Source organism: Acinonyx jubatus, chromosome A2, assembly GCF_027475565.1.
Source record: "Acinonyx jubatus isolate Ajub_Pintada_27869175 chromosome A2, VMU_Ajub_asm_v1.0, whole genome shotgun sequence".
NCBI lineage: Eukaryota > Metazoa > Chordata > Mammalia > Carnivora > Felidae > Acinonyx > Acinonyx jubatus.
The window spans coordinates 56955901-56983792 of record NC_069383.1 but is presented as its reverse complement, the minus strand read 5'-3'; the positions used below and the strand labels follow the sequence as shown (position 1 = coordinate 56983792).

The 27892-nt window shown below is 35.6% G+C and overlaps 1 protein-coding gene and 1 pseudogene across 23 annotated transcripts in view; both read left to right on the top strand.

The window, feature by feature from the left end:
* The window catches only part of HDAC9 (histone deacetylase 9), a 739528-nt gene that overhangs the window by 436697 nt on the left and 274939 nt on the right, over positions 1-27892 (top strand). For all 23 annotated transcript variants that reach the window (XM_053218342.1, XM_053218337.1, XM_053218355.1 and 20 more), the window contains 2 exons: positions 8011-8188; positions 22176-22309. In XM_053218342.1, coding sequence (XP_053074317.1) covers positions 8011-8188; positions 22176-22309 — 312 coding nt within the window. The remainder of the gene's footprint in view (positions 1-8010; positions 8189-22175; positions 22310-27892) is intronic.
* On the top strand, positions 14469-16945 carry LOC106984150 (26S proteasome regulatory subunit 4-like; annotated as a pseudogene).

Sequence of the window (27892 nt, the reverse complement as noted above, 5' to 3'; positions counted from 1 at the left end):
CTGTAACCTCAATCGCTTTGTTAAGTTTGTTATGACCTCCTACCATATGTGAATTTTTAATTTTTTTCTTTGTAATTCTGCCAATTTATGCTCTTTACATATTGAGCTTATGTTCCTAGGTTTAAATTTTTTGTCGCTGTTAATTTAACTTTCATATTATTTTATATGTAACTTTATATGGTCTCTAATATTTTCCCCCTAAAGTCTGTTTTGTCTCTTTTCAGGATGGCTGCACAAGGCTTTTCCTCCTCCTCTGCCCCTTTGTTTTTTTCTTTTTTTTTTTCTTTTTTTTTTTGTTAGTATTTTTTGTACGTCTTCATAAAATCTTTTAATTTAAACTTGCTCAGTTCCCAAAGCCTCTGATCATGATTGGTGTTACCATAAAGAAAATTATCACGAATGCATGGGCAATGACAATTACTTTATAGATCTAATCATCTCCTAGTAGAGTACTGGGTTGGCTGAGTTCAGCTCCAATTAGAGGGCTGAGGGCCGTTCCTATATGCCAGCTCAGGCACCGAATAAAAGGTAGAGAGTTCCGGTATCTTTGTGGTTAGTGGAAAATAGTCAGCGGTTTATGAACATAGCTACAGTGGCTGAGTAAAGCCTTAGACTGTAAATCTAAGAACAGAGGTTGAAGCCCTCTTTTTGCCAAGCTCTCTGGTGAAATATCACATTGATTTGCAAACTCAAAGAAGCAGCTTCAAATACTGCCAGGGCTTCTACCGCCTTTTTTTTTTTTTTTTTTCCTCCTAGAAGGTGAGAAAAGCCAGTTGATTAGGGCGTTTAGCTGTTAACTAAATTTTTGTGGGATGGAGGCCCACCAATCTAGTAAGGGCTTAGCTTAATTAAAGTGTTTGATTTGCAGTCAATTGCTGTAGGATAGATTCTTGCAGTCCTTAGAGTTGGGTGCACAGGAGTTAAATCGATATGACTTACTCAGGGCTTTGAAGGCTCTTGGTCTGTCTTAACCTAATCTCCTAATCCATAGTCTTCATCTTTTAAATGGTAAATTGAGTACCTTCACATCACCTGTGTTTAGTAATAAATTGAGGTTTGTTCCTAGCATCTCATTTTGTGCATTGTAGTTCAGCTTTTTTCATGTTTCGTTTTCTCCATTTATTTTATATTACTGCTTCTTTTGCTTCTTTTTTATCAAAATGGCTAATTTTAATAAATTTAAGTTGTCATTTCTTTTTCTTTTTAAAAATTATTTAAATTCTAGTTAACATATGGTGTAGTATTAGTTTCAGGTATACAATATAGTAATTCAATGCTTCCATACAATACCTGGTGCTCATTAGAGCAAGTACACTCTTTTTTAAAAAAATAAATTTTTAAGTTTATTTTTGAGAGAGAAAGAGAGAGTGAGTGGGGGAGGGCAGAGAGAGAGAGGGAGAGACAATCCCAAGCAGCCTCTGCACTGTCAGCGTGGAGCCTGATATGGGGCTTGAACCCATGAAATGTGAGATCGTGACCTGAGCCAAAACCAAGAGTCTAGTGCCTAACTGACTAAGCCACCCAGGTGCCCCATTTTTTTTTAAAGTTTATTTTGAGAGAGAGAGAAAGAGAGTATGAGGGGCAGGGAGGGAGAGAGAAAGAATCCCAAGCAGGCTCCACACTGTCAGTGACATGGGGCTCAGACCCACAAACCATGAGATCATGATCTGAGCCCAAGTCAAGAGTTGGATGCTTAACTGGCTGAGCCACCCAGGTGCCCCACAGCAGGTGCACTCCTTAATCCCCATCATCTATTTTACGCATATAAAATGTATCCCTTTGGATTTGTATTTTTGTATTCTTTGGGTAAATAGCTAGTAGTATGATTGCTGGATCATAGGGTAGTTCTATTTTTAACTTTTGAGGAAACTCCATACTGTTTTCCAGAGTGGCTGTACCAGTTTGCATTCCCACCAATAGTGCAAGAGGGTTCCCTTTCTCTTTTCCAAAATTTTTTTTGTCTTCTTTAAAGTTATATACATCATTTTTATTTAAGCTCCTTTTAAATTATTAACATGCATGTTTAGTTTTAAACAGTCTAAAGTTAATCAGTATTTATGCATCCATCCTGAATAATACAAATACTTTAGAACGTGCAAATTTCCCGCAGCCCTTGGCATTTTACAAGATAGGCTCTAGGCATATTTATGATTCTAATTTTCTGAAAAACAAGACTCCTGAAGTTCAAAACACTGTGAAACCAAAAATAAAATCAACTTGCTCATAATGCCAATAAAGAAGGAACATATATTCTTTAAAGAGATGGCCTTGGAAATCAAATTTTAACTTTTTTCATAATTGTTTTCCCATGATACTTTTTTCCTTTAGGTCCTATCTTTTAATAAGCTAATTCAAATAATTCTGATTATTTCACTGATTATTTCAAAGATGAAACACTATAATTTTTTATTTCTGTATTTGTTCTTGCTGAAATTGCATAATGATACTGATTATCACACATAATGAGCAGCCACCCACATGTCTGGAAACAAATGTAACCATCCAGAACAAAGTGAAAACCCAGAAGCCATAAAAGAGGTCCTTAAGCAATGACGACAAGAATGCAAAACAAAACCAAACAGAAACATAACCAAAAATTAAAGAAAAATATAATGTTGATGTTGCCTCTTCCCAGGGGCTTTATTACCTCATAATCTCCATTAGCAAGCTACCTCTAAATAAATATTTTACTCTAAGGAAGAACATTGTGCTTGCCATACAGAAAACTTCAAGACCTTGTCCTACCCACTTTCAAAGGGACAGTAGTGCCTATCCCCCATATTTAGAAAGGCTTGGGCCTCAATGACATTGATGTCTTATTAGGCATTACTGAAGAATTTATAAAATGGATGCATAGTAACTCTACTGTGAAAGTAATTTATAGTTTTTATCAGTGGGAGGAGACAGATGATGTTCAGGCATATAAGGCCTGAACCGCTTACTTCCTTCATCTAAGAAAATGTTGTCTTACAGTTAGTAACCTGAGACAATTTCTCAGAATGACAGTCTGGCAAAGTAACCAATCAAAACCAAAGCACCAATTAAATAACCTGAAAAAAGAAGGACTAATGTATGCTTAAGAAATAGCCTCAAGATAGTATATTTAAAAGATATCTTAAGCAAAAAGGCTTTTTTGAGGGGACATTGTATTTATTATTCATGTGGGCATGACACATTTTTCAGTGAGGCTCAGTAGATGAAAGTTTAGTTTGGGTATCCATCTAATTTTTAGTAACAATAGGTTTTGTGCTCTTAAGCATTTTATTTTTCTGAAAACACGACAGAAACATTCTCTTTTGTACTTACTTAAAATTATGGAAAATACGGACAAAATGATCTCTCATTAAAATTGCTAATAGGAAAAAAAAGGTGTAGTGAAACACATCAGTAAATTCCGGCTACAACACAAAAATACTAACTAGATGCACCTGGGTGGCTCAGTCAGTTAAGCATCTGACTTTGGCTCAGGTCATGATCTCACAGTTTTTGAGTTTGAGCCCTTCATTGGGTTCTGCTCTGACAGTGCGGAGCCTACTTGGGATTCTCTCTCTCCCTCTCTCTCTGCCCCTCCCCTGTTTGTTCTTTCTCTTAGAATAAATAAAAAAAATTTGTCTCAATTTTCAGCCTCAAGCAGAAAGCTTTTTATTGCTTTGGAGTAATATCCATCAGAAATAAAAGTGGCTTACCATTTTGTGATACTTTGTTGTCAAATATGAGCATAGTAATGTGTGCCTTACTGGATTGTCAAGATTCCCCCTATATATTAAAAGCCATACTTCATTTGTAAAAGGGTATATAATCATGGGCAACTCTTGAAAGTGAATAATCTTTTCTCACTTCTTTAGTCCTTTTTTTGGTAGAAGGTTCAAAAATATTTGAGCTATGTCTGCTCTTATGTCTAAGTTTTGACTGTGTATTTTTAAAACCATTTACCATTTTTCTTAAAGTTTTAATATGGGTGGTACATAGAAGGTTTGGAAACTTCATAAAATTACAAAGGAAAAATAATTTTCAAATCACTCATTTCTTTCATTATCTCTTGGCTCTAACCCTAAATGATTTCAGAGTATCGTCTTTTGATAATTGTTTAGTTTCTATTTTCTTATATTTTTACCTAGCCATTCTTTGGTTGACTATGTTGTGATTGCTTATAATAGACTTTCTTGTTTTATCCCTATAGAGCAATCTTAAGGATGGCTATGTATCTCCTGAGTATTTATTTACTCATCGTGTATTTATTAACACTGGCTACATCTGAAACACTACATTGGAATATCTGAATCAATAGGAAAAGCTTTTATCCTTATGGAACTTACCAACTAGGGATAAAGTGCTTGAATATAGAATGTCAACCCACAAGATCAGGAGCTGTGGTTAATTCACTTTCTTGTCTATACAACCCAACATGGGATTTCTTTTCTTCTGCATGTACAATAGATATTGGATGAACACTTATATGTGATAAATAAATTACTACTACTGAACAAGTAGTTATTTGTCTCTTATCTGTGTTGCCATATTCCTAATAGTAGAGATTGGATAAGTAGGATTTTGCCTACCTGATTATGAAGTTCTGTATTAAGATGTAACATTTGTTTCATGCTTATGGCTTAGCAAAGTATTATTCCATTATCTCAAAAGGTTCCTGTGAAGCTCAAGTAAGCAATAAATATATTTTATTTAAAAATTTTTAACATTTATTTAATTTTTGAGAGAGAGAGAGAGACATAACGTGAGGGGAAGAGAGAGTCACACAGAATATGAAGCAGGCTCTAGGCTTTCGGCTGTCAGCACATACCCTGATGCGGGGACTTGAACCCATGAACCATGAGATCATGACCTGAGCCGACATCGGACGTTTAATTGACTGAGCCACTCAGGCACCCCTTTTTTTTAAAAAGAAGTCAGTGATATTATTTCCATGGAGCTCTTACAGTATTGATTCTTTAGTTAAGAGAGAAAACCATTCAGTAACCCCAGTCATCTAAAACATGGTTAATATTATTGGCCTTTAACTTCCAAATATGTTACATATTTTCAATGTGCAAATAGTTATTTAGGTTCAAGAAAGCATAAGAACAAGATATACAATGCAGCAGAAAATAAACTCAAAAAATTTAACTCAGAAATGAGTTACATCCAGTCCATGGTTCAAAAAATTTTGCATATTATACATGCAAAGATAATTTGTCTCACACACACAGTGTGTCTAGAGCTTGTCCCCAGTCTTTACCTAATTCAACTTATCCTTCACATCTTAAACATCACATTCTTAGATGCAAGTTCCCTCAACCCCTATATCAGATTTTTCTTTACATTTTTATGGCACTTTGCATTTATTCTATACAGCACTCATTGCATTTATGATTACATTATACTTAGAAATATTTAGTATCTGTATTCTGACTAGACAATGAACATAAAAATGGCTCCCCACACCAGCAAAGTATCTGGCACACAGTATGAGCTCAGGAAGTGGTTATGGCATGCAGTAAGTCGAATAGAGAAAAGATGACAGCAAGGAGAAGGAGAGAGAAAAAGTGTATCGGGAATGTAATGGAAAGTGAAAGTACATTTAATGTGGTAGCTTAAAAAGGTTCTTTGGAAAATTACAGGTTTTTCTTAGAGGATGTGCATGATTGCTGAATGTGCAGCTTCATAGATACACCTAGAGGGATGATGCACAAAAGATTGGTGGAACACAAAGGACTAGGGCCACTGTCTCCATAGACACAGTAGACACTATGCCCAGAGCCCATGATACTTGAAGGTGCTCCCAGAATGTTTAAATTTTAATGTTTTAATCAAAAGAGAAAATATATATAAAATCCATTGTATGGCAATATAAGCATAGAATGTAATTTTCTAATAATTACTTATGGAGGAAGGAACCCAAAAAAGTTAATAGTGCCCAGGGCTCATGACAATGAGAATGCAGCCCTGGGAATGATATTTGTTGTACAGTAGATAGGATTTGGGCTAGAATGTGGAAGAGGAATAGAACACCTAATGTTGAGAATGCAGGTTGGCCTAAGGTCATAGAGGCCCAAATGCCAGGCTAGGGAAGTTCTGACTTCAGTTTCCTTCAGAGACTTTTGTGTCAACTTCTTGCTTACAGGAGGGTCTTAGGAAGATAATTCTTGCAGAAAGAAGTAAGATGGGTTGTCTTAGGAATAGGGTGATCAAAGGCCTTATGCATGAGGTTAGATGAGGGTTAAAGAAATTACAGTAGGAAGAGACAGAGAAATGGAGATTACAGACATTCAGGTAGATGTTTACTCATGCATTTTAGATTAAATGCAGAAAAACCCCTTTTCCCCATAGAAAATTCCCCAAGTCATGATTATGCATTTGCATTCCCTCTGATTATAAATTCCATCAGAGGAGGGACTGTGTCATACTTACTGTTGTATCCTCAGGGCATTATAGATGGAAGCACTCAAGAAAACAAGAGAGTTAAACTCCTGTCAAAGTGTTAAAACTATTATAACTAGAACTAGGTCCTGACCAAGCCATCCTTATCATCACAGTCAATGCCCAAAGCCTGAGTATGTGACAGATGACTTCCAACTGACTGATTGATGGTACAGTTATTCTGTTGTATTGTATACAGCAGTAACAATATGTGCATATACACTAATTACAACTTATTTTAAAGTTAATTTTAAAAGATTATTTTTAAAAAATTGGGCAGTCTTTGCCTGTTGTCTGTAATGAAATATTCATAATCATAATCATAATATGCACCATTAACTCATATACAGGGGAAGTAATAATGACATAAAACCATGCAATATGTATTGAGTACAGTTGTGTTGTATGTAGATTTGTTAGCATTCTAAGTGGGTAATTTGTACACTTAGGATATAACAAGCCTTGTGCTAGAAATACAAGCATCGCAAATAATGGGTGCTAGCACCTAACCTAATAGGAAGTGTAAGGCAAATCCTCACTAATGAGAGGTAATATTTGCATCAAGTCTTGAAAGAGTAAATGCTAGCCAGGTAGATCAAAACAGAAAGGCATGTAAAAATTTAAAATTATAGGAATTAGTCTTATACTTAAAAGACTTTCTTAACTTTTTGGCATATCAATTTCTATGGCATGTAATAATCAAATCATCTTATATATCACTGTTCAGCCATTTTCCACATTTGTTAAGCATATGGAAAAAGAAAGAATCATAAAAAGCAGTGCAAGAGTTAGGAATTCCCTGATTTTGAAGAAGAGGAAATATATTCACTATGTAATATAGTTAAATTAGCTGCTTGTCTGTGTTTTAGAGATAGTCTTTTTTGGAGACAGAAGTATGGACTAAGTGAATCTTCGAGGAATTCCAAACTCAGGCTTTTGATTTGATAACTACAGTATGAAACATGTTAACATTGTTAAATCACTGAGGTTATATTTAATACTCTTTAAAGAAACAAAAATTTTATTGAGATTATACCATTCAACCTATGAAAAATTCATTGTTCTATACCATAATATGAAGGCTGAAAGGTATTAAAATATAGTTATATAATTGGTAATTTTAGGCTACCATAAATTTTATTGCCAATATTACTGAATAAATTCAAGATAGAATTTTCAGAATTTAGCCTTATTGGCAATTTGAAAGCAGTTGAATTGTTTTCCCACTTTGTGTTGCAACAATTCTGGAGCTATATTCAAATGTTATCAAGATAGGAAACGAGTCTAAGTTGATGTTCCTTTTGAGGTTAAAGGTCTGTTTCTTTCAATCAGTTCAAATTGACAGGTCTCCTGCCATCACCTCCTCCCTAGCCAGGCAGACAGGCCCTGGAAGTCAGTGTGAAAACATCTGTTGAATGGATTTATTGACTAGATCTTGTTTTTTCTCTCCCTTTCTCTATTTTTTTTTTCTTTTTCCTTCACACCGTTTATTATGTCTCTGACCTGATGAACTTAATTTGTTTACACGTCATTCTCAGTGTCTCCCTCAATGCTTGTCTCATGTTTCTTTCTACTGTGCTCTTTTCTTGGCAACAGCCCTTCCTGGAGCCCCAGCACACACGTGCGCGCTCAATGCGCCAAGCTCAGCTGGCTGTGGTTGGCATGGATGGATTAGAGAAACATCGTCTTGTCTCCAGGACTCATTCCTCCCCTTCTGCCTCCATTTTACCTCATCCAGAAATGGACTGCCCCCTCCAGCCTCGCTCTGCAACTGGTAGGAATCCCTAAAGACTTTCCCTAATAGGCAGGCTACATACACCGTTCTTGTGGGATTAAGCAATTTAAATGCTTTGAATAACTCCAATAGCAGAACGCTCATTTTAACCCAATGCAACCCAAATTTTATGAGGTTATATTGGCCACAAGACAAACAGCACATCTGATAAATCTTGGGCTTAGTATTAATAGCCTCATAAATTGTTATCATTCAAGGGCCTGGAAAACATATCAACAGGTGCATAGATCCCTTTTGGAAACAAAATCCCTACAACATTCTTTAGCACTGTTCCTCAGTCTCTTCCTCCTAGTAGTCCTGGCCACTAGGAAATTTATGATGCTCAGCTTTATTTGACTCTGAAGAGTGCCTCTCCCCACGTTTGTTTTTCACATTTTGTTTGTTTCATTGTTTTCTTCTGACTTGCCATTTAGATGACTCCTGGGAGGCAGTTGGCCAGGGCAAACCTTGCTTAATGCTACGTATGTTGGTTTCATTTCCATTTATTATGGCACCTCTGGGTGGGCTATTTGACCAATCTCTTCCTTTGCCTACAGCTGTGTTATTTTAGAACCTGGCTACAGAGAAAAACAAAGGCCAGAGGAAGGTCAAGGCTGGAACATACACACAAAAAAAGGGTGCCCTTCCCTCTCTAAAGGAACTATGCTGTAAATATCCATGTGGATAAATACTCCTTTCTGTCTTCACAAGAATAGGATCCATAAGATATCCATGTTCTCAAACTTGTGGCTGATCAAATGAAAGATAAAATAGCCCTAAGGGACTCATAACTTGGATGCAGCATGGGAGAATTCATGTGCACCTTCCCTCAAAGACTCTTACAGGTTATCTGATTTATTTTTGAATCAATTTTCAGGATTCGAGTTTGTTTTTGTGGCTTCAGTGACCTCATACAACCCTTTGTGCTGGGAAAAGTTAAAATGCTTTTTCTAAAATCACATTCCCAAGCTTTGATATCATCTTTATTTAAAAATCAATGAATGGAATGACCAAGTTATTTAACTTTGACGGACATCTTTAATAAGTATGCAGAGGAACTACTTTTTGCAAGGTGTTATTGCACAGGCCAACATTCCATACTAGGAGTTACAGGCTAGGTATATTTGCAAGTATTTCTTGTACCATATTAACCACTGCCTCAGATCCCTGTATTGGAACATAGCAGACCTGCCCTGGTATCCCAGATAAGCCAGGACTGTAGCCCAGTGTCAGCACAATCTGATGGGATAAGTTGTGCCTGGTTCTATCCTTGGTCTTTAGAGAGTTTTTGCTCAAAACCAGATATGTGATGCAGGGGAGTACTATTTGTAGCTATTCAGATCGGTAGCCTTCAGGAATTACATTCTTCTAAATTCTTTCTCTAGAAAATATTTTTTATTTTGGCCATAAATTTCAGAGAACACAGAGCAATCAGTGATCAGCCTATCATGGTGGTAATTCCATCCACTCAAAATTATTTCCTTAGTTTGAAAGTGAACTTCATCATAAAGTTTTGTGGTGCTGTTCCTACAGTATGTCGCTGTCTACTACTGAAATCCTATTGATTGATTTTCTTATCTTGGTTAAGAGGGGTGACCCTTTCCTGATATGCTTTGGTTTCCTCTGCTTTTATATGTTCCTTAAATATGAATAAAGTAAGATTTCTGAATAATAGAATAATACTACAAGCTTGAGAAAGCAGTGTTGCCAGGTGGACAGGGTTGGAGGCCTTAGAAGAATCCAGGTGAAAAGTAGACTATAACTGCTAATAGAAGCGTGACAAACAACCTAATCATTCAAACCAAAGACTGGATCATTTCAGATGGTTAGTTTCTTTCTCATAATGTCAGCAACACAATAGGGAAGTGAGCTTGAGACTGTTTTCATATTTAATGGACTTAAGCACACTTCTTGTCTAAATGATTATATACACTTATATTTTTTAAAAACAGTATTTTATATTTAATAGACAGTAAATTTTAATTGAATCACCAAACATTAGTTTGCATAGAATGTATATATGTACATACACTCATAAACACTTAGGATTGATAGTTCAAATTTGAAAATACTGGAAGTTGCTTTGTAATTATTGTTCCAGTTAAAGAATGACTAAGTGGGGCTTCCTGGGTGGCTCAGTCGGTTGAGCATCCAAATTTGGCTCAGGTCATGATCTCGCAGTTCGTGAGTTTGAGCCCCGTGTGGGGCTCTGTGCTGACAGCTCAGAGCCTGGAGCCTACTTCAGATTCTGTGACTCCCTCTCTCTTTGTCCCACCCCCACTAGTACTCAGTCTCTGTCTCTCTCAAAAATAAAAACATTAAAAAAAAAAAGAATAACTAAGTGATTTTAACATTATATACTTTGGTAGAGAAAAACTTTATTCTCTCATTTGGTCTTGAAAATTGCATCCTAACATTTAAATTCTTAAAATGGCTCAATTTTTTAAAAAAAAGTATACAAAGTGTGTTATTTACATATATGCTAATAGCTCCTCCATTGCCATTCTGATTAAAAGTACATATTTGGTTGCTAACTCTCATTTAGTGCTTTTCCAAATCCAAAGGAAACAAAACGTACCATCATTACTCTGCTTGTTCCACATAGTGTTTAATCCAAATTTCTCCTGTAGCCTCCATTCTCTCTGAGAATCTTTGAGATCCACATGATCTCAAAATTCATTGTAGTATTTTTTTTATTTTGTTTTATATTTATTTATTTTTGAGAGAGAGACAGAGCTCAAGTGGGGGAGGGGCAGAGAGAGAGGGGGAGACACAGAATCTGAGCAGGCTCCAGGCTGTGAATGGTCAGCACAGAGCCTGACACGGGGCTTAACCTCATGAACCAGGAGATCATGATCTGAGCTGAAGTCGGAAGCTTAACCGACTGAGCCACCCAGGCATCCCTCATTTTAGTATTTCTAATGATCTGATTTCAGAGATGAACTATTAAGATTTTGATTTTTAGTATGTTTTAAAAGTATGTTTAAGCACTAAATTCTTTTCTTTTGACTTTTAAATATCTGCTATAGATACAGTTAAAAAAATCAAAAGTGACATTCAAGTATATTCCTTGGTAATATTTAGGTTTTTTCAAAAGAATGGTATACAATCTCACATGCTCAGTAGTTGTTCCACTAAAAAGGAAGGAGGAGAAAAAAGTACGTTACAAAGGTAGGTGATTTACTTAAATCCATTCTGTAAGAGTGGTACTTTTTGCCACAACTAAAAAGTTATCTAATACCTAACTCACATAATTTTCAAGGCACACCTTTCAAACTTTCACCTTCCATGTGGATTCTCAGCAACCAGATAGAGCAGCCACACCATCCGCTTTTTGAAAAGAACAAATCAGTATTTCAAGTGGAAAATGTTGTATGAGTGTGATTTCAGTCAGTTGTTGTAGGATGAAGTCTTTGGACTATTTCTTGTGAAGACTTGAATGGACCAAGAAATGGATTAATATGTGGCCATTACATGGTGGTCCTACACAATGCCTGAGTACAGTTATTTCTAGGATGGGCAAGAAGAGTATAAGATTATGATGCTTCTAATGATAATGAAGAATATGTGTTGTATAGCCAGGTTGCCACATACTCCTTGAAAGGGATTTTATGATTGGAATCTGAGTATTAATACTCATTTTTTATAATATTCAATTTAAAATGTAGAGGTTTTTGTTCTATGTAAAGCCAAGACATATTGTTTATATAACTTCTGATAATTAAGGAAAGGGCAGTGTATTTTATTTTCTTTACCATAGTCATCTTTTCTGCTCAGGTCTTTCTAATAGAGATGAGGCTTGGCCATGGCTCACAACAGGACTTGGAGAGTATAAGGTATTATTGTACCAAATGAGATTCCCTGAAACAAAGATTTAATGGCAAATGAATTTGATGGGCTTTATCCTCCCTATCAGTACAATTTAAGGTCTTTCACCCAGTGCTAGGCTGCTTTACATAATTTGTGAGGAAGTTCTTTCTTTGTGATATTATCTTTCTAGTCAGTGTCTAGTGTGAATAGAATCCTAGTACTCAAACCAAACCAACATTGTGAAAGCCATTAAAAATAATTGAGTTGAAAGAATTTTTCAATTGGCGTTTAGTGGGTGAAACAGCATGATGGAAAGTGAAATACATTTGAATATTTCAGTGTGAGAATAGCAACACTGGCTTGCCTTCTTTCCTTCCTTCCTCCCTCCCTCCCTTCCACTCTCCCTCCCTTCCTCCCTTTCTCCTTCACTCTTTCCCTCTCCATCTCCCTCTTTCCCTCCCTCCCTCTCTCTTTCCCTCCTTCTCTTCCCTCCTTCCTTTCAATGAAAGATACTTTCCCAAGTCAGGCTAACTCTGGTTAATTCTTCAAGTTTTAGTTTATATGTTGTTTCCTTCAAGAAGCCTTGCTTGATCAGCTAAATCCGAATTCTTTATGATCCCTCATAACAAACTGGATTTTTCCCCAAATATTGTATTTAATTATTTATTTCAGGCGTTGTGTTCCACTGGGCTCTCCATGAGGAAAGAGACTGTTTTTCTGTTTTCTCTAACCCCATTTCTTAGATACATGGCTAGTATAAGGAAGGTGCTTATTATATATATTTACTGTCTAATAAACAAGTAAATCACCAAACAAATGAACAACTGAGTGAAATGAGAGTAAATAGACGCAAAATACTGAAAATTATACAAAAAACTATCATTGGTATGTTATGTCATTTTAGGGTGATATTTATATTCTTATTAATTAGAGAAAAAGGATACATGTTCATTGAAGGCAATTTGGTAAACCTAGAAAACTATAAAGAAGAATCACCCATTATTCCATCATTCAGAGGTAACCATAAGTAAAATATGGATTTGTTTTCAGTATATTTTCATCTTCCTATGTGGCTCTCTTTAACAGAATAAAGAAAATTTGTACGTATGTTTGTGTTCTTTTCGTGTACATGTGTGTATTGGTAAGTATATGTGTATGTGTGTAATTGTGTGTGTATGTTTGTGTGTGTTTTAAAACCTCTAGAGCAACTTCTGTTACTACCTGTATCAGAATGGAGAGATTAATTTCCTTTGGGAAAAGAATCAGTTTTGAGATTACCATCTTCAAACATATGCACTTGGAATTTCTCCTGAAAAATCTTCAAAAATTTGCTCATCTGAATCTTACTGAAGATGATAAAAATAACTATTTTGTTTATTTAGGAGATTAACTAAACTTGATCATGTATATATCATAATATACATCATAGCATACATATTTATAAGTATATATATAACATATATACATACTTGTGTATATTTATGTTTTTTAATTTTTAATTTTTTGGGCTTTTTGTGCCTGACAATATTATCATCCTATTACCTTCATGCATGCATAGTTGGACATAGACTTATTGGGGCACATGTTTTCTGTCTGAAAAGTCTGGAAATAGAGCCAAATCCTCAACTATTTGGACAGTTTCTGTTTAGCATTGATTAGAAGTCTGAATTCATACTAGTATATGTTCTTTTGTGGGCAGCCTGTTTATTCTTTCCTGTAGCCTTATAGTATGTTTTTTTTATTTTGTTAATTAAAAAAACCCAAATCATCTTTAAGATGAGCATTTGCAGATACATGTTCATGTACATGTCTCTTTCTAGTTAGGAAAAAATTCTTTAATTCTTTATATTATTCTATTACTCTGAATTCTTCCTTGAGAGAAATTACAACTTTTTGTTGAGATTTCTCTTCTCTGAAGAAGAATTGTGTACAATTCTGTACAATTGTACACAATTGTGTACAATTGTGCTCATTGTGTACATCTCTAAGTTTATATTCAGTAGCACCAATTCAGTTTCCTGAAATGTAAATTCCTCTTTTGTTACCTCCAGTTTAGATTTTAATTTTGCTACTATTTATTGTTTCTTTGCAATATTTATCCATCTTTCTTTTTATTCATTAATTTAGCTTGAACTTTCCATTTAGCTTTTGGCTTCTATTTTATTGTCTTTTATTTTATAATGATTTTCCATTTCGCTTTTGGCTTCTATTTTGGCTTCTTTTAACATTTGGGGATGCCAAAAAGTTTTCTAAGTTTTTATTTTGGTTCCTATAGTAAATCATCTTCACTGACCTAACTAGTAGGAATGGTGTTTCCTTTACAGTTTTTGTAGCATATTCTCATAGGCTCTGGGTTTTGTTCATCTGTTTTGTTTGTTTTTGCTCAATTATTCTTTTTTTAATGTTTATTTTTGAGAGAGAGATAAAGGGAGGGAGAGAGAGAGAGGAAGAGAGAGAGATGGAGAGGGAGAGGGAGAATAATTGGGGGGGGGGGAGGCAAAGAGACAGGGAGACACAGAATCCAAAGCAGGCTCCAGGCTTCGAGCTGTCAGCATGGAGCCCGCATGGGGCTCAAACCCATCAAATGAATCCACCGACCTTGAGATTGTGAACTGAGTTGAAGTCCGATCCGTAACCAACTTGAGCCACCTAGGTGCCCCTGCTCACTAATTCTTGAGTATAGAGAAGTCTTTCTAGCTATTTGCCAACAAGCGTAGTGAATTCTTTTTGACTTTTTGCCAAATTACATGCTGGTTGAATATGCTCTTGGGCTATGCAGTTGAATGGCAATACCAGTCCAATTTCTAGGTTTCAACAGACTATCAGACAGTGTTAGTTAGAAGGCCTAAAGTGGGATTTCTTCTATTTCCTTTTTAACTGTCTGGTATTCTGGTAAGATGATTTACATTTATAAGTCTTAAAAATTCTTTTATCTACTCAGAGGCACAATTTAACACATTTTAAACATTTATTTTTAGATATTTCATTTGTTTGCTGGACAAATCACATTTCATACTTAATTGAAAATTGCGCTAATACTTTAAGTGTATCTGTTAAAAGATATTATAACAAATATTGTAGGTGTTAGCATATAAAGAGTACAGTAGATCTAGAAATAAAAAGCATGATAAACCTTATGGATAGACTAGAATTATCAATAAAAAGTATAATAGCTGTTGTAGGTATGAAGTGGAAAAAATTAGAAATGGCCCTTCCTTCGAGATAACCCTTTTTATCCATTTTAGTGATTCTACCAATTTCAGGTCTTTTTTCTAGCCCTATATTTTTTTTCCTTCCTTACCATACAGAGTTTTTAAAAAACATTTCATACAACTATATTTATACATGCCTCATCTTAACTACTAGATAATAAATTAAATGTAATAAAATGAAATTGTTGGCACCTGAGATTCAAATGACTAAAGCAAGATGGGTCAAAGTCAGAATGGTAGTCATGGCCCTGGAGGTGGCAAGAAGGATGACAAGGCAAGAAAGAGATATGAACCTCCTATACCAACTAGAGTGGGGAAAAAGAAAACAAAGGGACCAGATGCTGCCAGCAAGCTGCCACTGGTGACACTTCACATTCAGTGTCAGTTAAAATTATTGAAGTTAGAATTGAAGACTGTCTTCTCATGGGGGAAGAATTCACTAGAAATAAGGAAAAAATGGATAAAATGAATAAATGAAAATAAAGAGGGGAAAGATCAAAAGTGGATGATCTGAGGGAGGCCCCTATGTCAGTAGGAACCTTGGAAGAGATCATTGATGACAATTATTCCATCATGTCTGCATCTGTGGTATCAGAACACTACATCAGCATTCTTTCCTTTGTAGACAAGGATCTGCTGGAACTAGGCTCCTTTGTCCTACTTGGCCGTAAGGCACATGCTTTCATAGGGGTGCTCATGGATGACCTGGATCCCTTGGTCACAGTGATGAAGGTAGAAAAGGCCCCTCAGGAAACCTGCGATGATATTGGGGGGTTGGACAAACAAGTCCAGGAAATTAAAGAATCTGTGGAGTTTCCTCTCCTGAATATTATGAAGAAATGGGTATAAAGCCCCCACAGCGGGTCATTCTCTATGGTCCACCTGTTACAGGTAAAACCTTATTAGCCAAAGCAAACCAAACCTCAGCTACTTTCTTGAGAGTGGTTGGCTCTGAACTTATTCAGAAGTACCTAGCTGATGAGCCCAAACTCATTAGGGAATTATTTCAAGTTGCTGAAGAACATGCACCCTCTATTGTGTTTATTGATGAAATTGATGCCACTGGAACAAAAAAAAATATTCAATTTACAGTGGTGAGAGGGAAATTCAACAAACAGCGTTGGAACTATTGAACAAGATGATGGATTTGATTCAGGGGATGACGTGAAAGTTATCATGGCCACACACTGAATAGAAACTTTGGATCCAGCACTTACCAGACCAGGCCTCATTGACAGGAAGATTGAATTCCTCCTGCCCCAGGAAAAGGCTAAGATGCACATCTTCAAGATCCATACAAGTAGGATGACACTGGCTGATGATGTAACCCTGGAAGACTTGAATATGGCTAAAGATGATATCCCTCGTGCTGACATCAACACGATCTATACAGAATATGGTCTGATGGTCTTGAGAAAATGTGGAAGGAAAGTAACAAAGACTTCAAAACATCTAAAGAAATTGTTCCTTACAAAAATTAAGAAGGCATCCTTGAGGGGCTGTATCTCTAGCAGACAGCATTTGCCTTCAAGGAAATGGTTGGGAGTTGTCCCAACACTTCAGAGGGATGAGGTTGGGGAAGTTGCCCAGAGGAATCCATGTTCCAGTTGATGTTTCTTAGCAGAACCTCTTGTGTATCTTTTTCAGTGTGATGTGTAGGATGCCTTCTGGGCTGCTTTCATCTGTTGGTCGCATAAAGTGCTCTCTCCCCAATAAAGCATGATTCCACTGAGAGAGAGAGAGAGAGAGAGAGAAGGAAAGAAATTGGTGGCACCTGGATCATAATAAACATTCAATGACTGTTTATTGCATTTTTACATCTTTCAGAAAGCTATCATGCTATTTATTTTTGTATCATGTTAAATTTCAATCCTTTGGCCCTGCAATATATTTAATAAATGTCATTGAGCAGATACCCTGAGAAGGTATAAAACCTCAGGCAGTTGCCATAAAAGCGATATAAAGTTGAAAGTTAAGAACTCGGAATCAGGATCAAGAGTTTTAGGTCTAAATATTCTAGACTCAACTTTCTTGATAGAGCAAAGAAGACTCAGCCTAACAGTGTCATATGAAACTAGGTATAAACCTAAAGACCAGAATGGACTCTGTAGCTCGCTGATGACTTAACTACATGTAAAGATTAAGAAAAAGGAAAGATACACAGTAGGTGGTTCAAATACTTACCTCATTTAACAAAGCTGAAAGTCAGAGGAAGTACAGGGTCCAAGCATATCTAGAAATGTATCAGAAACTTTTTGGATGGAAAATAAATGCCTAGGGTTTAAAATACAGGTAAAGACTTTATGTTAAGACTCCTTTGTTTATTTTCCCAAATCCTAATTTTAACTCTTGTCCCATTGATCAAGAGAGAGATTGATCCATTGGCTTATGTTACAAATTGTAACCAGTAGGGAAGAAAGGGTCAAAGAAAAGTAGAATTCCATATGAATTCCAAAGAGAGGGACAGGCTTATTTCTTACCCTATAAGTTTTTGTTTCTGGAAAAAAAAAACAAAAGAAGAAAGGAATGGAGAGGAAGGATGAGGCTAAAGTCTCACCTTCCACTCTACCTGTTAGCACCTCATTGCTACATCATTAAGATGAGTAAGTGGAGGTTTAGAGTTCCAAATTTTTATTTATTTCCCCTTAAATTTAAATGTCTTTCCAAGAGCTCCTGGACTTTTATTATAATCTCCAGATACTTGGCAATAACTTCTAGCTACTATAGCCTGTTTTACAATATTTTTTTTGCAGCAGTTTATGGAGAAAATGTTAAAAGAGGAACACTACTGTGGAGCTAAAGTTAGATACGTCGAGATGAAATAGTGAAAAAAATTAAACACCTTAATGATTAGAATCTCTAGTCTTGAAAAATATGTTTTCAAAATGAGAGAGATGCTGTAATTTTTGTGTCTCTTGCCATTAACATGTATTTTATGTAGTATGAAACTGTAGTTGAAATGTATTAAACGTCCAGCAAGAGGATGTAACAATTGTAAATATGTATGCACCCAACATGAGAGCACCCAAATACATAAAACAGTTAATAACAAACATAGAGAAAATAATCCATAGTAATGCAATAATATTAGGGGACTTCAACACCCCACTCACATTAATGGACAGATCATCCAAACAGAAAATCAACAAGGAAAGAGTGGATTTGAATGACACACTGGACCCGATGGATTCTATAGACATATTCAGAACAATTAACCTAAAACAGCAGAATCCACATTCTTTTTGAGTGCACATGGAGCATTCTCCAGAGTAGATCACATATTAGGCCACAAAAGAAACCTCAACAGATTCAAAAAGATCAAAGTCATACCATGTATCTTTTCTGATCACAATGCTATGAAATTAGAAATCAACCATGAGAAGAAATCTGAAAAGACCACAAAAATTAACCATAGAGGTTAAATAACATGCTACTAAACAATGAATGGGTGAACCAAGAAATCAAAGAAAACATCAAAAATTACATGGGAACAATTGAAAATGAAAACACAACATTCCAAAACCTTTGGTATGCAGCAAAAGCAGTTTTAAGAGGGAAGTTTATAGTAATACAGTTTTACTTTGAAGCAAGAAAAGTTTCAAATAAATTACGTAACATTACACCTACAAGAGCTAGAAAAAGAACAACAAACAAAACCCCAAATCAGTAGAGGGAAGGAAATAAAAAAGATCAGAGGAGAAATAAATGAGATAGAAACTAAAAAACACAATAGAACTTATCACTGAAACCAGGAGCCAGTTCTTTGAAAAGATCAGCAAAATTGACAAACCTCTAACCAGACTCAGAGAGAGAGAGAGAGGCCTCAAACAAAATCTCAAATGAAAAAGAAATAACCAACACCACAGAAATACAAACAATACAAGATATGATGGAAAACTGTATGCCAACAAATGAGACAACATAGAACAAATGGATAAATTCCTAGAAAGATATAACCTACCAAAACTGAAGCAGGAAGAAATACAAAATTTGAACAGACCATTTACCACTAAGGAGATTGAATCAGTAATCAAAAAATTCTCTCCAAATCAAAAGTTCAGCACCAGACTGCTTTACAGGCAAATTCTACCAAACGTTGAAAGAAGAATCAAGGCCTATTCTTCTCAAACTATTCCACAAAAATAGAAGAAAAAGGAAAACTTCCAAATTCATTCTATGAAACCCGTATCTCCCTGACACCAAAACCAGACAAAGACACTACAAAAAAAATATAAGGCCAGTATCTCTCATGAATATAGAAGCAAAAATCCTCAACAAAATATTACAAACTGAACTCAACAATATATTTAAAAAATTATATACTATGATCAAGTGGGATTTAATCCCAGGATGCAAGGGTGGGAGTCTCAAAACAATATTCTCAAAACAATCAATGTGACACATCACATCCATAAGTGAAATGATACAAACCATATGATGATTTCAGTAGATTAAAAGCATTTTATAAAGTACAACATCCGTTCGTGATGATATTAAAACATTTAGCCCTGAAGGGTGAATAGAAATTAGCCAAATGAGGTATGGGTTATGGGGAGCCAGAAGGAAGAATTTGGGGGCATAGATGGAACAGCAGGTCTGAAGATCCTATGTCGTGTATATTTTTTATTGCTTTGAAGAATGGAAGGTAGGCCCTTGTGGAAGAAACAGAGGTCAAGAGAGGAGGTGTATGTGAAGTATAAGTTGGAGAAACTTAGCCTTGAGAAATTTTAATCTCATCAGTAAAGTCACCAAAGGATTTAGGCAAAAGTAGCTGTTGTGTGTCAAATGGAATAGAGTAAAAGTCAGGTAGCCAGTGAAAAGGCTTTATTTGAGGAGTTTAGAGATGTAGTACCTTGGATTATGTGTGGTTTTGGCTAGAGATAAGAATCTAGTGATTCAAGTTGTATTTTGGAGGGATAACAGTACTTGTTGGTTCTTTGGAGAGGGAGTTTCTGCAGGATACTAAGGTTTCTAGAGTGAGAAATGGTGGGTCATGATGTCCCTTACTGAAATGAGAGACATTTTGTGTGACTTAAGATCATGAACTCAAATCTGAGACATTCTCACTTTATAAAAATTATGAGACGTCCAAATGGAGATTTTAGATGGGCAATTGAATAGACAAGTGTGAAAGTATGCTCCTTAAAAGAGGGATCAGCACTAATGATGAAAATGTGAGTCAGGGGCATAGGGATGGATTTTGAAGCCACTTGAGTGTTAAGATTGGATATTGTTTGGACCAGCAAAATGACATTTTTTCACGGACATAATTTTTACCACATGGTTTGAAAATACCTATGTCATTATTCTGCATGATTTTTAGTACACTCAGAGATAAATATTTTCGCCTCTTGAGTAGCATTCCTCTAACACAATATTGTAAGTCAAAGAGAGAGGGGCGTCTGGGTGGCTCAGGTGATTAAGGGTCCAACTTTAGCTCAGATCATGATCTCGCAGTTTGTGGGTTTGAGTCCAGCATTGGGCTCTGTGCTGACAGCTCACGGCCTGGAGCCTGCTTTGGATTCTGTGTCTCCCTCTCTTTCTACCCCTCCCCTGTTTGTGTGCGTGCGCTCTCGCTCTCTCTCTCTCTCTCTCTCTCTCTCTCTCTCTCAAAAATAAAACATTAACAAAATTTTTAAAAAAATAATAAAATCCATTAAACTTACTTTACAATACAAATTACTGGTCTTTATCTGTTCTTGAATAGATACTTATTTTTGCTTTTTAATTTTGGTCTTCTTCTGTCTTCACTCCATGTCCTCAGATAATGTATTTCCATGGTAATTTGTTGGAATATTTGAGCGGTTAAATGATTTTTTATGTCAGGCAGTTTTGTAAGTAACGTTTTCCCCCCAAGGAATTGGATTAAGGGTAGAAATCTTTTCAAAATTAACCAGAGTTATAATTATCATCTACTTTGTTGCTTTAAAAAGTCCTATTTTATGTATCTATAAAATCCATTTTATGTAACTCATCATAGAGTCTAACTAAAATATGAAATATGTTAACTCATGATAATTTAAAAGCAGATTATATTCCATATCTATGGAATCTCTACTAAAGGTATTGCAATCGACTTAATTCCTTTTTTTTACTTTTTCATTTTTTTAAAGAAACACTTCAGATGTTCCACAATATTATAAGATTGCTTACAGATTGGCATAAACTATGAGAAAAGCACAGTAAGCAAGGAATAAACTCTTTCTGTACATCTTTGAAAGAATTGCTGAACAGAATGGGCAAGCAGTTGGAAAGTTTTCTAATTTATTACAAAAGTGTAACCCTGATCTAAAGTGAAGCTAGATGGCACACCTGGGTGGGTCCATCAGTTAAGCATCCAAATCTTGGTTTCAGCTCAGGTCATGATCTAATACTAGTTCATGAGTTTAAGCCCTGCAGGGGCTCTGCACTGACATTGTGGAGCCTGCTTAGGACTCTCTCTCCTCCTCTATTTTTGCTCCTCCCCTGCTCACTCTCCATCTCTCTCTCTCACACACACAAAATAAATAAATAAACAAGCATTGAAAAAAAAAAAGTGAAACTAGAATTACTCATGAAATTAATTCATGATTTAGAGAGCTCATTTTGTGGCTTCAGTGATAACATATAGATCTTTACTGAATTGTGATTTACTTCATAGTGATTGAAGATACTGGTAAAATTACAGTATTTTTAAAAATCTGAAGTTTCTTAAAATTTTACCATCTTCATCCCTTTATATATTTACTAAGCTAGGGTGTGCTCAGTACTGATTAATCCAGGGGTTGACCTATTTTTGCATTTACATCCAGATAAACAAGACTAAATGACTCTTATGTGCTAGAATTTTCAAATATATATTATTTCTCTATTTGTAAATGTATTTTTAAAAGAATGCCTTTTTTAGAGTAATCATATTATCATTACATTTTATCATAACCTTGTATCATTACTCAGTCTTGTGCTGTGTTTTCTTTGTGCTGAAGGAATTGCCTACGACCCTCTGATGCTGAAACACCAGTGCATTTGTGGCAATTCCACCACCCACCCTGAGCACGCTGGACGAATACAGAGCATCTGGTCACGGCTGCAAGAAACTGGACTGCTAAATAAATGTGAGGTAATCCTGAATTGGCTACACTCTTTTACTTACTGAAATAAATCATGTAAAAAGGGCAGTATTCATTTGGGTAGTAGTAGAAAAATGTTAATACTTGGGCACAAACACCATGATCGATGAACCATTATTGATACTTGTGGCATAGCACTTTTGACCTGACTCTGGGCTAGGCACCTAGGGGGGGACTCAGTCCATGTTGATGGACTGAGCAGTTGCATGATGTATGTGTGCGATTATTGCAGCATTTTTTGAGACACATGATAGCATTCTTGTTTCCAGATAGATATCATTTATTCAGTTAAATTTTTGGGAAACTCTTCACAATCTGTTAAGTGCTGAGAGTTGTTATTTATTATTATAAGCTGTACTTTGAACTCAGATATATCCCAAATTTGCCTTTGGAATTGACTAGATTTAAAGATGAACTGTCCTCTTACCAAGAAAAGTAACTTCTTTTTATTAAAGTGGCTGATAATCTTCCGTTTTTATAGTGAAGGTTTGAGTACTTTTATTTTACTGGTATTTCTTTAGACTCATTTCTGAAGATTCCTCGAGTCCCTTTTTCATTTAGAAAAATATGTTTCTTTCGGCTTTCACAAGTAAAAATGGTATCAATTCAAAAAATTTCCTGTATTCAGATTTGCAAAATCTGTCACGATAAGCTGTTTTATTTGGTTGCTATCGTTGTCCATTGTTGCCTAAGACCCAGTAACATTCTATATTTGAGTCTAAGACATTTAAAAAAAATATATATCCCCAATGTTTTTTTCACATTACTTTAACATTTATTGATCAAAAGTATTTTTACCTGTGTCTATATTATGTTCAAACATGTTCTAGGGACTAGAACTATAGAATTTCACAAGACAAATCTAGTCCTTGTTATTATAGACTGACAATATAACATGTTGCTCTTTGGTTTTGTTGTCAGTCTTTGCAGATCAGTGAAGGAAATCCAGTGTAATTCTCACTAGTTTGGGAAGAAATTAAATGGATAATATTTTGACTAAAGGTGTATCATGAGGAAACTGATATATTGAGACTACATCGAATTCACTCTACTTTGATAAAATAGAAAAGCAATCTTGTGCAACTACTTTTAAGTTAATTAAATTTTGGCAACCCAAAATGTGGTCCAGAATATTTCTATTCAAAGCCAATTTACTTTAAAGTAAACCTGTAAAATATATCAGTTGAGATGGAAATGCCAGAGCAGACAGAATGTTTCTTAGAGTCATGTGCACTTGCTGATATTTGATGCCCGAATGACATCAGTCTGATCCTTCTTCTCTGCAAAGTAGTGAAAAGAACTGATTTTGAAAATACAAAGTCATTTATTCAGTACCTTCATTTATGAGGATGTATTATTTCCTTTATTGATTTTTCTCTTTTGAAGGTGAATAATGTACCTTGTAGGTTTTTTTCTTTACATCAAAACATGGGTAATGTCTGTGGGTCATTCAGCAGATTGGGATTGTGAATGAATACACCAAAGTATTGTGTACACATTTAGTTTTCACAAGTTTTATTATATGTTTATAATAGAATTATCAAATTTTTTTCATATTTAAAGTTATTCTTTTGATTAAATGTATCCTCTTTACCTAAAACCTTAACATGAAAGAATTTGAGCTAGATTTATTTCTCTGATACGTCCTTGAGTGAAAGTCTGTTATTCATCTCTTGCCAGTAGCATCCATATTACATGGCAGAAGGATTTCATACTTTTTGGTAAATTATAGAGTTGTCTTTAAGGTTTTTATGTTTTTGATAATGCACTGTGGAGGCCAAACCACTATGTGGTCGACACAGTCCCATATGGAGTAAATAAAGTAAACTAGCAAGGGGACTAATCCGTGGTGAACTGGTCTTAATGGACATTTATTCACGTGAACGTTTCTGTTTCACTGTTGCATCTACTATAGATGCTTTCCACCTTGGCGTTTTTTTCTGTGCTTTTGCCAGCTGAGGCATTGCTGTTTACGTTTTTTCACTTTTAAGTCTTTATTATATCCTGGAGTGTTACCCCAGCCAAATCAGCAGTGGCTGATCAGAGACTTCAAATGCATTGTTAGATTATGGTATTCCTTAAATCTTTTTACCTGAAAGAGCCCTGGTTATGAAAGGAGCAAAGTGCAGAAATAAGTGGAATGTAAAATGGCTCATCCTGGTCTTAACATTTAAAAATCTGTTACCCCTTTCTGATCAGTCTTCTTTTCCAACTCCTCATGCATCACATTATTTTAGTCCTGTATTATTTGAAAGCATAAAATTCAATTTATACAACAGCACTGACTGATGTGATATCAGACCCAGGGTGAAATGGCAGAAGTACAGTGGGGCTAATGAGAATGAGTGAGTCTAGCCCTAGACCAGTCAGCTAAATAAGTGTCTTTGGTAAACAATCACACTACGAATAATGCACTTGAAAGCCCAGATCACTAGAGTTGCTCTTAATGAAGACCAACTACAAAAATATCCATAATTTCTTAATAGTATAAACAGAACACTCTTTTTGCTAACATAATTTGATAACAGTTCACTAGTTGTTTGATTGCTTAAGTGATGAAATTGTTGTTCATATGTATTTATTTGCTCCTATGTTATCAGGTATCTCGGACTTCATGCTGACCTAATGATAAAATGGAATTTCTAAAACCATTTAAAAAAAGAGTTTAAGACAACTAGAGGTTGATGTTTTTTTGTATGTAAATGATTTTAGGAATATTCAAAATGTAATTTTAAAAAAATTTTAATGTTTATTTATTTTTGAGAGAGACACACCCAGAGTGTGAGTAAGGGAGGGGCAGAGAGAAAGGGAGACACAGAATCTGAAGTAGGGCTCCAGGCTCCAAGCTGTCAGCACAGAGCCCGATGTGGGGCTCAAACCCACAGACCACGCAATCATGACCTGAGCTGAAGTCAGACACTTAACCGATTTAGCCACCTAGGCGCCCCAAAATGTAATTTTAAAAATGATCATTAACCAAACAAATGTTACCCTTTTCTAGAGACTTTCAGGTTGTATGTAAGGTAAAACATAGTAACAAAAGGGGTAAAACAGAACCAAAAGAAACATAACTCCTTTTTTCTTCTTGATTGTTTCTATCAGAAGAGTATGGGAGAAAATAAAAAGGGTACACACAGAGGTTATTTCAGAACAGTTTAGCCCACTCAGAAATAGTAGAATCTGTTTCATCAACCAGTAGTCTTCCTAGTAACTGCACCTAAAATAAATGGTACATGTTCGTTGTGGATTTTCTTTTAAAGTTTTTGCTTTGACAAGTTAAATCTAATGTACACATTTAATATATTATTAAATCATCTTGCAAGGATGCTAACCTTTTTGTCTCAAGCCAAATTATTTTGAAAATTTCAATTATGTGGAAGAGAAAACCACAGAAACATAAAACAAATCTTTTAGCATTTCACCAAAACTCATTAGAATCAGTTGCTGAAAAAAACAGGAGAAAAGTATACTATAAGTGGCAAGTGGTCAGGTACATGGTGAGAGCATTAAGGGTCAAAGAGGCAAGAAAATTCTTCCTTTATGGGCTAATAGGTTTCCTGGTTAGTGTTTATGAACCTTCTAAGGAGATCAAGGCCAATGACAGGATCTTCTAATTGGACTTGACTTATTCACTCCATGAGAGAAGTTAGGTTTCAGCTTGGGTATGAATGAATATTTACCATGATAGCCCAAAGACTTCAGGAGAATGAGACCTTTCTTTCTAAATTTGTCTATATAGGACTACTAGGAAATTAAATTCCAGTTCTGTTTGTTCCTTGATTATGTTTAGAGCATGCATTCCTGAGAGGGTAAAATTTGTGCATCTAGGACTCCAGGGATGTGAATACGAGCCTTGGTGTCTAGGTTATCACTCTTTCCTAAACATTATAGACAAATTCCTGTCCTTGGTGTGAGCAATAAGAACTCAACTCAGTTGTCTCAAAAGAGAGAGGATTTATTAGATTTTACAGAAAAGGATATAATTGAATAAGAATATAACACATAGAAGCTGGGTCAGTTTGTTTTTCCCCAATATCCAGAGAGCGATTTGCCATCTTTGAACACTATTTTCCTGCCAGGTCTGTGTAGCCACCTATAGCTAGCAGTTAGCCAGTGCTTTTAGAGAAGGTATCAACAGATTTCTGGGGACATATAGCTGGTCAGCAAGCTGAAACCTGTGGCCAGATAAGTGGTATTCATTTATTGATTAGTGCGGTGCTCATATGTTAGCACACATCAGAATCATTGGGAATACTAAAATACAGATTGTGGGGATCCAGCCTCAGAGGTTCATATTCAGCAGTAGTGGAGTCCTGTTGGGATGAGGTCTGAGAATTTGGGTTGCTAACATGTGTCTGGGTAATCTTGATACTGCTGATCTGGCCACCACACTTTAAGAATGGTAGAATCTTTAAGATGTATACTTTAAGAACAGGATTCATCCATTCAACAGTACATCAAAATTTTGAGTTTTCCAGACTCCTGTATTAGGATCTAGAGAAGATTCATGCCCTGTCTTCAAGGAGATTACCATTTGGTGGGATCAGCCGATATTAATCAAATGGTCACAGAAAAAAATATGTAATTACAAAATCACAAGGGATTTTGAGTTACTAATTTATGTTGCAGTGATTTTAAAGACTCTTACTGATTTAGCTTGGAGAAGAAAAATAAAATGAGAAAGAGTGTGGTCCAGTGCTGCCTCCATAGTCTTGACAGCATCAGAAGGGCCATCTGAACAAGAGATGGAAGTAGAAGTGTTGTATATCAGAATGCAAAGGAGGAAGTACCCCAGACCTAATGTTGAAGAGCTTGACCTCCTTCTGTCTTTGTTTGTGTTTGTTTTTGGCTTTTTATTTCACTGGGAAAGAAGGTAAGGAGTCTCCATTCTACTGGCATTCAAAGAAATGTCAGCTTTCTTCAACCAACAGAATAGTCAATTTTGTAATTAAACAATGATATGATAGGAAAGATGGCAATTTGTAAACATTCAATGGCCTCCTTTGTTTCAAAATAATAGACTGATCCACAAATCAGAATTATGTATTGTGTCAGTTTATTTAGCAGTGTAGAAAATCGATCAAAATGGATTCCTTCAAAGGTTATTGTTCAACATTAGATTTGACCTTACTCCTGCCATTAATTATCTGTATACTTTTGTCAACTCATTTAACCTTACTCATTGGTTTGCCCATGTGTAAGATGAGGCTCTTAGGCAGGATATTTGCTAGGATCTTTTCCAGCTAGTGATATCATACGAAACTAGATGGCTAAGGAGCTCATTTGGAACATAACACTTTCTTTGGTTAAGAGTAGACAAAATTTTTAGAGTGTTTTAGTAAACATATTGCTTTTTGACTTGTAAGCTGTAGTATAAATTGGTTGTGCTTACTAGTCCTGATTAGCAGCCAGAGAAAACATTAGTCTTCATTATATTAGATTACAGTGGATACATGGGTCAACTTCTTTTGGCATGACGTGGCACTGTTTTTTAAAAAATTGAGGTGGTTAGTCCTTCATGCCAGTACTATTTAATTTTTTTCCCCAACTGAATCATTCACACTTAGTTTACT